Consider the following 12999-nt stretch of genomic DNA (forward strand, 5'->3'; position numbering starts at 1 on the left):
CCATGTCCCCCCATGTCCCCCCATGTCCCCCATGTCCCCATGTCCCCCCATGTCCCCATGTCCCCATGTCCCCCATGTCCCCATGTCCCCCATGTCCCCCCATGTCCCCCCATGTCCCCATGTCCCCATGTCCCCCCATGTCCCCATGTCCCCCATGTCCCCCCATGTCCCCCATGTCCCCATGTCCCCCCATGTCCCCCCATGTCCCCATGTCCCCATGTCCCCCCATGTCCCCATGTCCCCATGTCCCCCATGTCCCCCCATGTCCCCCATGTCCCCATGTCCCCCCATGTCCCCCCATGTCCCCCCATGTCCCCCATGTCCCCATGTCCCCCATGTCCCCCCATGTCCCCATGTCCCCCATGTCCCCATGTCCCCCCATGTCCCCCCATGTCCCCATGTCCCCCATGTCCCCCCATGTCCCCCCATGTCCCCCCATGTCCCCCATGTCCCCATGTCCCCCCATGTCCCCCCATGTCCCCATGTCCCCCATGTCCCCCATGTCCCCCATGTCCCCCCATGTCCCCCCATGTCCCCATGTCCCCCATGTCCCCCATGTCCCCATGTCCCCCCATGTCCCCATGTCCCCCATGTCCCCATGTCCCCCCATGTCCCCCCATGTCCCCATGTCCCCCATGTCCCCCCATGTCCCCCCATGTCCCCCCATGTCCCCCATGTCCCCATGTCCCCCCATGTCCCCCCATGTCCCCATGTCCCCCCATGTCCCCCATGTCCCCATGTCCCCCATGTCCCCCATGTCCCCATGTCCCCCCATGTCCCCATGTCCCCCATGTCCCCATGTCCCCCCATGTCCCCCCATGTCCCCATGTCCCCCATGTCCCCCCATGTCCCCCATGTCCCCATGTCCCCCCATGTCCCCATGTCCCCCCATGTCCCCCCATGTCCCCCCATGTCCCCCATGTCCCCATGTCCCCCCATGTCCCCATGTCCCCCATGTCCCCCCATGTCCCCCCATGTCCCCCCATGTCCCCATGTCCCCCCATGTCCCCCCATGTCCCCCCATGTCCCCCCATGTCCCCATGTCCCCCCATGTCCCCCCATGTCCCCCATGTCCCCCCATGTCCCCCCATGTCCCCCCATGTCCCCATGTCCCCCCATGTCCCCCCATGTCCCCATGTCCCCCCATGTCCCCCATGTCCCCCATGTCCCCCATGTCCCCCCATGTCCCCCCATGTCCCCATGTCCCCATGTCCCCCATGTCCCCCATGTCCCCATGTCCCCCCATGTCCCCCATGTCCCCCCATGTCCCCATGTCCCCATGTCCCCCCATGTCCCCCATGTCCCCCATGTCCCCCATGTCCCCCCATGTCCCCCATGTCCCCCATGTCCCCCCATGTCCCCATGTCCCCATGTCCCCCCATGTCCCCCATGTCCCCCATGTCCCCCATGTCCCCCCATGTCCCCCATGTCCCCCATGTCCCCCCATGTCCCCCCATGTCCCCCATGTCCCCCATGTCCCCCCATGTCCCCCATGTCCCCCATGTCCCCATGTCCCCCATGTCCCCCCATGTCCCCATGTCCCCATGTCCCCCATGTCCCCATGTCCCCCATGTCCCCCCATGTCCCCCATGTCCCCCCATGTCCCCATGTCCCCCCATGTCCCCCATGTCCCCCATGTCCCCCCATGTCCCCATGTCCCCCCATGTCCCCATGTCCCCCATGTCCCCCCATGTCCCCCATGTCCCCCATGTCCCCCATGTCCCCCCATGTCCCCCATGTCCCCCCATGTCCCCATGTCCCCCATGTCCCCCCATGTCCCCCATGTCCCCCATGTCCCCCCATGTCCCCCCATGTCCCCCATGTCCCCCCATGTCCCCATGTCCCCCATGTCCCCCCATGTCCCCCCATGTCCCCCCATGTCCCCATGTCCCCCCATGTCCCCCATGTCCCCCATGTCCCCCCATGTCCCCATGTCCCCCCATGTCCCCCATGTCCCCCATGTCCCCCCATGTCCCCATGTCCCCCCATGTCCCCATGTCCCCCATGTCCCCCATGTCCCCCATGTCCCCCCATGTCCCCCATGTCCCCCCATGTCCCCATGTCCCCCATGTCCCCATGTCCCCCATGTCCCCCCATGTCCCCCATGTCCCCCATGTCCCCCATGTCCCCCATGTCCCCCCATGTCCCCCCATGTCCCCCATGTCCCCCCATGTCCCCCCATGTCCCCATGTCCCCCCATGTCCCCCATGTCCCCCATGTCCCCCCATGTCCCCATGTCCCCCCATGTCCCCCATGTCCCCCATGTCCCCCCATGTCCCCATGTCCCCCCATGTCCCCATGTCCCCCATGTCCCCCATGTCCCCCATGTCCCCCCATGTCCCCCATGTCCCCCCATGTCCCCATGTCCCCCATGTCCCCATGTCCCCCATGTCCCCCCATGTCCCCCATGTCCCCCATGTCCCCCATGTCCCCCATGTCCCCCCATGTCCCCCCATGTCCCCCATGTCCCCCCATGTCCCCCCATGTCCCCATGTCCCCCCATGTCCCCCATGTCCCCCATGTCCCCCCATGTCCCCATGTCCCCCCATGTCCCCCATGTCCCCCATGTCCCCCCATGTCCCCATGTCCCCCCATGTCCCCCATGTCCCCCATGTCCCCCATGTCCCCCCATGTCCCCCATGTCCCCCATGTCCCCCCATGTCCCCCATGTCCCCATGTCCCCCATGTCCCCCATGTCCCCACGTCCCCCCATGTCCCCATGTCCCCCATGTCCCCATGTCCCCCCATGTCCCCCATGTCCCCCATGTCCCCATGTCCCCCCATGTCCCCCCATGTCCCCCCATGTCCCCATGTCCCCCATGTCCCCCCATGTCCCCCCATGTCCCCCATGTCCCCCATGTCCCCCCATGTCCCCGTGTCCTCATGTCCCCCCATGTCCCCCACGTCCCCGTCCCCTCCCCCCGTCCCTCCCCCCCCCCCCGCTGTCCCCGTGTCCCCACCTCAGCACCACGACGTGACCCTCTGTCCCCACGGCCATGTCCGCCAGCCCATCCCCCGTCAGGTCCATGGCGCCGTCCAGGGCCTGCCCGAAGAACCGCAGCCCCGGGGCCACCCCCCGCCCCTCCAGGCGCTGGCGGGGGACACCGAGTGACATCCCACGATGTCCCCTCGGTGTCCCCAAGCCCGTGTCCCCAACGTCCCACCAGCCCCACCCCCATCAGGTCCAACGCCCCAAGAACCGCAGCCCCGGGGCCACCACCGGCCCCTCCAGGCCCTGTGAGGGGACACCAACCGATGTCCCATGATGTCCCCTCGGTGTCCCCTCCATGTCCCCAACGTCCCACCAGCCCCACCCCCGTCAGGTCCATGACACCACCCAACGGCCAAAGAACCGCAGCCCCGGGGCCACCACCGGCCCCTCCAGGCCCCATGAGGAGACACCAACCGATGTCCCATGATGTCCCCTCGGTGTCCCCTCCATGTCCCCAACCCCGTGTCCCCAACGTCCCACCAGCCCCACCCCCGTCAGGTCCAACGCCTGAAGAACCACAGCCCCGGGGCCACCACCGGCCCCTCCAGGCGCCGTGAGGGGACACCAACCGATGTCCCTCGATGTCCCCTCGGTGTCCCCTCCATGTCCCCAAGCCCGTGTCCCCAACGTCCCACCAGCCCCACCCCCATCAGGTCCATGACACCACCCAACGCCCCAAGAACCGCAGCCCCGGGGCCACCACCGGCCCCCCCCGGCCCCGTGAGGGGACACCAACCGATGTCCCATGATGTCCCCTCGGTGTCCCCTCCATGTCCCCAACCCCGTGTCCCCAACGTCCCCACCTGGCTGAAGTGGGGCTCCAGCCCCCCAGGTCGCCCGAAGAAGACGTAGACGGCCCCACGGTCGTCGTCCTCCAAGGGGGCGCCCACGGCCACCTCGGCCAAGCCGTCACCGTCGAGGTCACCCAACGTCCCCAGAGATGCCCCGAAGCGGCCCAAGGGGTGACCTGGGACCCCCCAGAGCTCCCCGCTCCCCTCCAGGGCGTCCTGCGGTGACAAGGACACGGCGGGGGGGGGGAGGGGGTGTCACCTTCAGCCGTGGGATGGCGTCACCTTGGTCATCGCTCACCCTGGGCTGGTGCCACCCCCTCGTCACCCCCGTCCCCTGCTCCTTGGCTTGGGGCCACCACGGTCACCCCACGTCCCCAGGCTGGTGTCACCTTGGTCACCTCCATCTCCAGGGGCTGGGGTCACCTTGGTCACCCCCATCTCCTTGGGCTGGTGTCACCCTGGTCACCCCACGTCCCCAAGCTGATGTCACCTTGCTCACCTCCATCCCACGTCCTTGGCTGGGGGTCACCTTGGCCACTCCATGTCACCCTGGTCACCCTGGGCTGGTGCCACCCCCTCGTCACCCCCGTCCCCTGCTCCTTGGCTTGGGGCCACCACCGTCACCCCACGTCCCCAGGCTGGTGTCACCTTGGTCACCCCCATCTCCAGGGGGTGGGGTCACCTTGGTCACCTCCATCTCATGGTCCTTGACTTGGGGTCACCACGGTCACCCCATATCCCCAAGCTGGTGTCACCATGGTCACCCTGGTCCCTGGGCTGGTGTCACCTCAGTCACCCCCATCTCCAGGGGCTGGTGTCACCCTGGTCACCCCATGTCCCCAAGCTGGTGTCACCTTGGTCACCTCCATCCCATGTCCTTGGCTTGGGGTCACCCTGGTCACCCCGTGTCCTTGGCTTGGGGGTCACCTTGGCCACTCCATGTCACCCTGGTCACCCTGGTCCTGGTCACCCTGGGCTGGGGTCACCTTGGTCACCTCCATCTCATGATCCTTGGCTTGGGGTCACCTCGGTCACCCCACGTCCCCAAGCTGGTGTCACCTTGGTCACCCCCATCTCATGTTTCTTGGCTGGGGGTCACCCTGGTCACCCCGTGTCCTTGGCTTGGGGGTCACCTTGGCCACTCCATGTCACCCTGGTCACCCTGGGCTGGGGTCACCTCGGCCACCCCCATCTCCAGGGGTTGGGGTCACCTCGGTCACCTCCATCTCATGATCCTTGGCTTGGGGTCACCACGGTCACCCCACGTCCCCAAGCTGGTGTCACCCCCATCCCATGCTCCTCGCCTTGGGGTCACCACCCATGTCCCCCCACCCCCCCCCCTTCCCCCGCCCCATAGCCACCTCCCCGCCCCTTTTGGTGTCCCCAAGGTGGGGGGGTGGGGGTGGGGTGGGGGTGGGGCTGGGGTCCCCCTTACCTTCTGCCAGCGGTAGAGGAGCACCCGCCCCCCCCGGCGCCCGTCGTAGTAGTGGGGGGCACCCACCAGCAAGGCCACCGTCGCCCCGCCCTGGTCCAGGGCGCTGAGGGTGGCCCCGAAATACGAGCCCACCTGCGGGTGACAGCGGCGTCACCGAGGGGGTGTCACCCAAGGGTGTCCCCCCCCCCACCACCACCCACCCCCACCCCCCGTTACCTGCTCGCCGGGGAGGGTCTGCAGCACCCGCCAGCTCCCGGCGTCCCGGGGGACCTCGAAGAGGACGACGGCCCCCAGGTGACGGTGACGGGGGGCACCCGCCGCCACCAGCGCCCGGCCGGGGACGCGCAGCCCGGCCACCGCGTAGCCTGGGGGGGACACGGGCCACCAGGGTCAAGTTGGTCACCCCACGGCCCCAAGGTGAGGTCACCAAGGTCAACCTGGTCACCGCGGTGGGGTCACCTTGGTCACCCGTGGCCCTGGGTTGGGGTCACCTTGGTCACCCTGGTCCCCAAGGTGAGGTCACCTCGGTCACCCCATGTCCCTGAGATGAGGTCACCAGGGTCAACCACGTCCCCAAGGTGAGGTCACCATGGTCACCATGGTGGGGTCACCTCGGTCACCCCGTGACCCTGAGACGAGGTCACCAGGGTCAACCATGTCCCCGGGTTGAGGTCACCCCGGTCACCGTGGTGGGGTCACCTCGGTCACCCCGTGACCCTGAGATGAGGTCACCTGTCACCTTGGTCAACCTGGTCCCCAAGGTGAGGTCACCAAGGTCACCCTGGTCACGGTGGTGGGGTCACCTTGGTCACCCATGGCCCTGGGGTGGGGTCACCTTGGTCACCCTGGTCCCCAGGTTGAGGTCACCAGGGTCACCCTGGTCACCAGGATGGGGTCACCTTGGTCACCCCATGTCCCTGAGATGAGGTCACCAGGGTCAACCACGTGCCCAAGGTGAGGTCACCATGATCAACCCGGTCACCATGGTGGGGTCACCTTGGTCACCCGTGGCCCTGGGTTGGAGTCACCAGGGTCAACCACGTCCCCAAGGTGAGGTCACCATGGTCAACCCGGTCACCAGGATGGGGTCACCTCGGTCACCCCATGTCCCTGAGATGAGGTCACCAGGGTCAACCATGTCCCCGGGTTGAGGTCACCCCGGTCACCATGGTGGGGTCACCTCGGTCACCCCGTGACCCTGAGACGAGGTCACCTGTCACCTTGGTCAACCATGTCCCCGGGTTGAGGTCACCCCGGTCACCATGGTGGGGTCACCTCGGTCACCCATGACCCTGGGTTGGGGTCACCTTGGTCACCCTGGTCCCCAGGTTGAGGTCACCAGGGTCACCCCGGTCACCGTGGTGGGGTCACCTCGGTCACCCCACGTCCCTGAGATGAGGTCACCAGGGTCAACCTGGTCCCTGGGTTGGGGGCCCACCCCTCCCTCCCCCAACCTGGGGCCCACCACGACCCACCTTCTCCCCCGCCGTGACCCCCCCGCCCCTCCCCCCCACCCCGGGTGGCCCCTCCCCCCCCCGGGTGGCCCCTCCCTACCCAGGTAGGTGTCGGTGACGTTCTCCTCCAGGGAGGGACTGGCCACGAAGGTCTCGTCTCCCGGCTCCTCCTCCAGCTCCACCAACCCCCCGGCCCAATTGTCCGCCCCCACCGCGCCCGTCACCCGCCGGCCCTGATTGGAGGAGGGGGGGGGTCACGTGATGGGGGCGGGGGGGGGGGCAGGGACCCCGCATGTCCCCATGGACGTGTCCCCCAAAGTCCCTCCTCATCCTCCCCCGTGTCCCTCCATGTCCCATCGTGTCCCCAACGTCCCTCTTCGTCCTCCTCCGTGTCCTCAATGTCCCTCTTCTTCCTCCCCCGTGTCCCCAACGTCCCTCCTCATCCTCCCCCGTGTCCTCAGTGTCCCTCTTCTTCCTCCCCTGTGTCCCACCATGTCCCCGACGTCCCTCCTCATCCTCCCCCATGTCCCTCCATGTCCCCCATGTCTCCAACGTCCCTCTTCGTCCTCCTCTGTGTCCTCAATGTCCCTCTTCATCCTCGCCCATGTCCTCGATGTCCCCAACATCCCTCTTTGTCCTCCCCCATGTCCCTCCATGTCCCCAATGTCCCCAACGTCCCTCTTCATCCTCCCCCGTGTCCCCAACGTCCCTCTTCTTCCTCCCCTGTGTCCCACCATGTCCCCAACGTCCCTCCTCATCCTCCCCCGTGTCCTCAATGTCCCCCATGTCCCCAACGTCCCCAACGTCCCTCTTCATCCTCCCCCGTGTCCCCAACATGCCCCAATGTCCCTCTTCTTCCTCCCCTATGTCCTGCCATGTCCCCAACTGCGTCCCCAACGTCCCTCTTCATCCTCGCCCATGTCCTCGATGTCCCCAACATCCCTCTTTGTCCTCCCCCATGTCCCACCATGTCCCCAACGTCCCCAACGTCCCTCTTCATCCTCCCCCGTGTCCCCAACGTCCCTCTTCTTCCTTCCTCGTGTCCCATTGTGTCCCCAACATCCATCTTCATCCTCCCCTGTGTCCTTAATGTCCCCAACGTCCCTCTTCATCCTCCTCCGTGTCCTCAATGTCCCTCTCCTTCCTTCCCTGTGTCCCACCATGTCCCCGACGTCCCTCCTCATCCTCCCCTGTGTCCTCAATGTCCCCCATGTCCCCAACGTCCCCAATGTCCCTCCTCATCCTCCCCCGTGTCCCTCCATGTCCCCCATGTCCCCAACGTCCCTCTTCATCCTCCCCCGTGTCCTCAATGTCCCTCTCCTTCCTCCCCTGTGTCCCACCATGTCCCCGACGTCCCTCCTCATCCTCTCCCGTGTCCCTCCATGTCCCCCATGTCCCCAACGTCCCTCTTCGTCCTCCTCCATGTCCTCAATGTCCCTCTTCTTCCTCCCCCGTGTCCCCAACGTCCCTCCTCATCCTCCCCCGTGTCCTCAATGTCCCCATGTCCCCAACGTCCCTCTTCATCCTCCCCCGTGTCCCCAACGTCCCTCTTCGTCCTCCCCAGTGTCCCCAATGTGCCCCAATGTCCCTCTTCTTCCTCCCCCATGTCCTGCCATGTCCCCAACTGCGTCCCCAACGTCCCTCTTCGTCCTTCCTGTGTCCCACCGTGTCCCATCGTGTCCCCAAAGTCCCTCTTCATCCTCCTCCATGTCCTCAATGTCCCTCTTCTTCCTCCCCCATGTCCCACCGTGTCCCCAATGTCCCTCTTTCTCCTCCCCTGTGTCCTCAGTGTCCCCAATGTCCCTCTTCATCCTCCCCCGTGTCCCCAACATCCATCTTCATCCTCCCCCGTGTCCTTAATGTCCCCAATGTCCCTCTTCATCCTCCCCCATGTCCCACCGTGTCCCCAATGTCCCTCTTTCTCCTCTCCCACGTCCTTAATGTCCCCAATGTCCCTCTTCATCCTCCCCCAACGTCTCCAACGTCCCTCTTCTGTGTCCCACCATGTCCCCAGTGTCCCTCCTCTTCCTCCCCCATGTCCCACCATGTCCCCACCGTCCCGTGTCCCTCTTCTTCCTTCCTCGTGTCCCATCATGTCCCCAACGTCCATCTTCATCCTCCCCCTTGTCCCCAATGTCCCCCATCTCCCTCTTCATCCTGCCCCATGTCCCCAACGTCCCTCTTTCTCCTCCTCCGTGTCCCATCGTGTCCCCAACGTCCCTCTTCATCCTCCCTCGTGTCCCCAACGTCCCCCAATGTCCCTCTTCATCCTCCCCCGTGTCCTTAATGTCCCCAATGTACCTCTTTGTCCTCCCCCATGTCCCACCATGTTCCAAACGTCCCCAACGTCCCTCTTCCTCCTCCCCCATGTCCCATCATGTCCCCAACGTCCCTCTTCGTCCTCTCCCATGTCCTTAATGTCCCCAATGTCCCTCTTCATCCTCCCCCGTGTCCCCAACGTCCCTCTTCTTCCTTCCTCATGTCCCATCGTGTCCCCAACATCCCTCTTCATCCTCCCTTGTGTCCCCAACGTCCCTCTTCTTCCTTCCTTGTTTCCCATCGTGTCCCCAACATCCCTCTTCATCCTCCCCCGTGTCCCACCATGTTCCAAACGTCCCCAACGTCCCTCTTCATCCTCTCCCGTGTCCCCAACGTCCCTCTTCCTCCTCTCCCATGTCCTTAATGTCCCCAACGTCCCTCTTCATCCTCCCCCGTGTCCCATTGTGTCCCCAACGTCCCTCTTCGTACTCCCCCTTGTCCCCAACGTCCCTCTTCCTCCTCCCCCATGTCCCATCATGTCCCCAACGTCCCTCTTCGTCCTCCTCCGTGTCCCCAACGTCCCCAACGTCCCCCTCCCTCCTCCCCCGCGTCCCCTTGAACCGCCCCCCGCCCCCCCCCCTCCGCCCCCGCCCCCAGCCGCCATCTTACATGGGCCACCTCCAGGCTCATCCCGCTGGAGCAGAGCTCCAGGTGGAAGCGGTTCAGGTCGCTGGTGCCTGCGACGGGGGGAGCCGGGGTGAGGCGGGGGCGGGGGCAGGGGGGGGACACCCCCCCCCCCCGAAATATCTGAGGGGGGGTGGGGGGTGGGGGTTGATGACGTCACCTTCGATGGCGTAAATCTTGGCCTGGAGCTCGCGGAACAGGTGCCGGAGCTTCTCGAAGCTGTCCAGGACCTTGACGAACTCGGAGCTGGGGCTGGAGGCGAATTGGCTGAGGTAGAGGCGGGTGTCGGGGGTCCCGAAGTTGTTGCCCACCTGGAGGGGGGGAGGGGGGGGGTGGGTGGGTGCAGGCAGGGGGGGTGCAGGCAGCTGCCTAATCTGGGGGTCACTCCATTCACCCCCCGAAAAACCCCACCAAACCGTCATGGAGGCGTCAGGTCAACCCAACGATGGAAGGGGACGATGGGACACCCCTGGGTGACCACGATGGGTGCAGGCAGCGGGTGCAGGCGGGGGGGGGTGCAGGCAGGGGGGTGCAGGCAGCTGCCTAATCCGGGGGGGGTCACTCCATTCACCCCCCAAATAACCCCCCAAACCATCATGGAGGCGTCAGGTCAACCCAACGATGGAAGGGGACGATGGGACACCCCTGGGTGACCACGATGGGTGCAGGCAGGGGGGTGCAGGCAGCAGGTGCAGGCAGGGGGTGGGTGCAGGCAGCTGCCTAATCCGGGGGGGTCACTCTGTCCACCCCCCAAATAACCCCCCAAACCGTCATGGAGGCATCAGGTCAACCCAACGATGGAAGGGGACGATGGGACACCCTTGGGCGACCATGATGGGTGCAGGCAGGGGTGGGCGGGTGCAGGCGGGGGGGGGGGTGCAGGCAGGGGTGGGTGCAGGCAGCTGCCTAATCTGGGGGTCACTCCATTCACCCCCCGAAAAAAGCCACCAAACCATCATGGAGGCGTCAGGTCAACCCAACGATGGAAGGGGACGATGGGACACCCCTGGGTGACCACGATGGGTGCAGGCAGGGGGGTGCAGGCAGCAGGTGCAGGCAGGGGGTGGGTGCAGGCAGCTGCCTAATCCGGGGGGGTCACCCCGTCCACCCCCCAAAAAACCCCACCAAACCGTCATGGAGGCGTCAGGTCAACCCAACGATGGAAGGGGACGATGGGACACCCCTGGGTGACCACGATGGGTGCAGGCAGGGGTGGGTGGGTGCAGGCGGGGGGGGTGCAGGCAGGGGGGGTGCAGGCAGCTGCCTAATCTGGGGGTCACTCCATTCACCCCCCCAAATAACCCCCCAAACCGTCATGGAGGCATCAGGTCAACCCAACGATGGAAGGGGACGATGGGACACCCCTGGGCGACCACGATGGGTGCAGGCAGGGGGGGGTGGGTGCAGGCAGGGGGGGGTGCAGGCAGGGGGGGGTGTGCAGGCAGCTGCCTAATCCGAGGGTGGGTCCATCCCCCCCCCCCTCCACCCCCACCCCGCACCCCACAACCACCATCATGGAGGCGTCAGGTCAACCCAACGATGGACGGGGAGGGTGGGGACGCCCCTGGGTGCAGGCGTGGGGGGTGGGGGTGTGGGTGCAGGGGGGTGTGTGGGGGGGTGTGGGGCGGGGGGGCGATGACCTCACCCCGATGATGTAACGGGTGATGTCACGCTCCTCGGCCTCCCGGACGCTGCCGTTGTCGGTGTCGGTGGCGTCGCCGTCGGTGATGAGGATCAGCACCCGCTTGGCCCCCGCCCGCGCCCCCCGCTCGGGGGTGAAGATCTCCCGCCTGCCGGGACGGGCGTGGGGCGGCCGTGGGGCGGGTGTGGGGCGGCCGTGGGGCGGCGGCGGGGTTGTGGTGGGGTGGTGGGGCGGCGGTGGGGCGGCGGCGGGGCAGGAGTGGGGCACAGGGGGGGCGGTGGGGCAGCCATGAGGTGGGTGTGGGGCAGCCGTGGGGCAGCGGCGGGGTGTGGGGGTGGCTGTGGGGCGGTGGTGGGGTAGTGGGGGGGCAACGGGGCAGCTCTGGGGCAGCCGTGGGGCGGCGGTGGGGGTGTGGGGTGGCAGTGGGACAGCCGTGGGGCGGCAGTGGGGCGGCAGTGGGGCAGCAGTGGGGCAGGAGCGGGGCACAGGGGGCGGTGGGGCAGCCATGGGGCGGATGTGGGGTAGCCGTGGGTTGCGGTGGGGTGCTGGGGTGGCAGTGGGGCAGCCGTGGGGTGGTGGTGGGGCAGGAGTGGGGCACGGGGGGCAGTGGGGCAGCCATGGGGCAGATGTGGGGCAGCCGTGGGGCACCGGTGGGGTGGCAGTGGGGCAGCTATGGGGCGGTAGCGGGGTAGCCGCGGGGGGAGCCACAGGGGGGCAGTGGGGGAGGCATGGAGCGGGGCAGCCGCGGGGAATGGGGGGCATTGGGCCGGCTATGGGGCAGCTGTGGGGCGGGTGTGGGGCAGCCGTGGGGCAGGTGTGGGGCAGGGGCGCTCACGCCACGCGGGCGACGGCGGCCGAGGTGCGAGTGGGGTGGTGGAGGGTCGACATGGGGGGGCTGCGGGGCCGCCGTGGGGGGGTGTGTGTGGGGGCCGTGGGGGCAGGTGTGGGGCAGGTGTGGGGCAGGTGTGGGGCAGGTGTGGGGCAGGGGCGCTCACGCCACGCAGGCGACGGCGGCCGAGGCGCCGTGGGGAAGCAGAGGGGCACCGGGGGATGCCGCGGGGCCGCCGTGGGAGGGTGCGTGGGGCGGCCGTGGGGCAGGTGTGGGGCAGGTGTGGGGCAGGTGTGGGGCAGGGGCGCTCACACGACGTAGCGGATGGCGGCGAAGGTGTCGGTGAGTCCCCCCCGTTGCCGCACGTCCCTCAGCAGCTCCCGGGGCCGGGGCCGGGCGGCGAAATCCCCCAGGGAGAAATGGCAGCGGAAACCGTCCGAGAACTGCACGGCCCCGAACTGCCCCACGGCCGCGTCACCGTGGGGCAGACCCACGGATTCTGTGGGGCCGATGACCCCTAGAGACCCCCCAGAGCCATACGGAGCCCCATTGACCCCTATAGACCCCGATCGAACCCATAGAACCCATAGACCCTGGGAAGTGCACGGCCCCGAACTGCCCCACCGTGGGGCAGACCCATGGATTCTGTGGGGCCGAGGACCCCTAGAGACCCCACAGAGCCCTACGGAGCCCCATTGACCCCTATGGACCCCTAGAGACCCCATAGAGCCCTATAGAACCCATAGACCCTGAGAAGTGCACGGCCCCGAACTGCCCCACCGTGGGGCAGACCCACGGATTCCGTGGGGCCGATGACCCCTAGAGACCCCATGGACCCCACAGACCCCATAGAGCCCTATAGAACCCATACACCCCTAGAGACTCCTATAGAACCCATAGACCCTGAGAACTG

The 12999-nt window shown here is 67.2% G+C and overlaps 1 protein-coding gene across 3 annotated transcripts in view; it reads right to left on the bottom strand.

Annotated features, from left to right (window-relative positions):
• The window catches only part of LOC141735295 (integrin alpha-L-like), a 34645-nt gene that overhangs the window by 12960 nt on the left and 8686 nt on the right, over nt 1-12999 (bottom strand). For all 3 annotated transcript variants that reach the window (XM_074567905.1, XM_074567906.1, XM_074567904.1), the window contains 9 exons: nt 12399-12544; nt 11261-11405; nt 9776-9926; nt 9601-9668; nt 6773-6905; nt 5435-5583; nt 5219-5350; nt 3796-3999; nt 2961-3091 (listed from right to left, as the gene is read on the bottom strand). In XM_074567905.1, the coding sequence (XP_074424006.1) occupies nt 2961-3091; nt 3796-3999; nt 5219-5350; nt 5435-5583; nt 6773-6905; nt 9601-9668; nt 9776-9926; nt 11261-11405; nt 12399-12544 (1259 nt within the window). The remainder of the gene's footprint in view (nt 1-2960; nt 3092-3795; nt 4000-5218; nt 5351-5434; nt 5584-6772; nt 6906-9600; nt 9669-9775; nt 9927-11260; nt 11406-12398; nt 12545-12999) is intronic.

The sequence above is a fragment of the Larus michahellis genome, chromosome 30, assembly GCF_964199755.1.
Source record: "Larus michahellis chromosome 30, bLarMic1.1, whole genome shotgun sequence".
NCBI classification, from domain to species: domain Eukaryota; kingdom Metazoa; phylum Chordata; class Aves; order Charadriiformes; family Laridae; genus Larus; species Larus michahellis.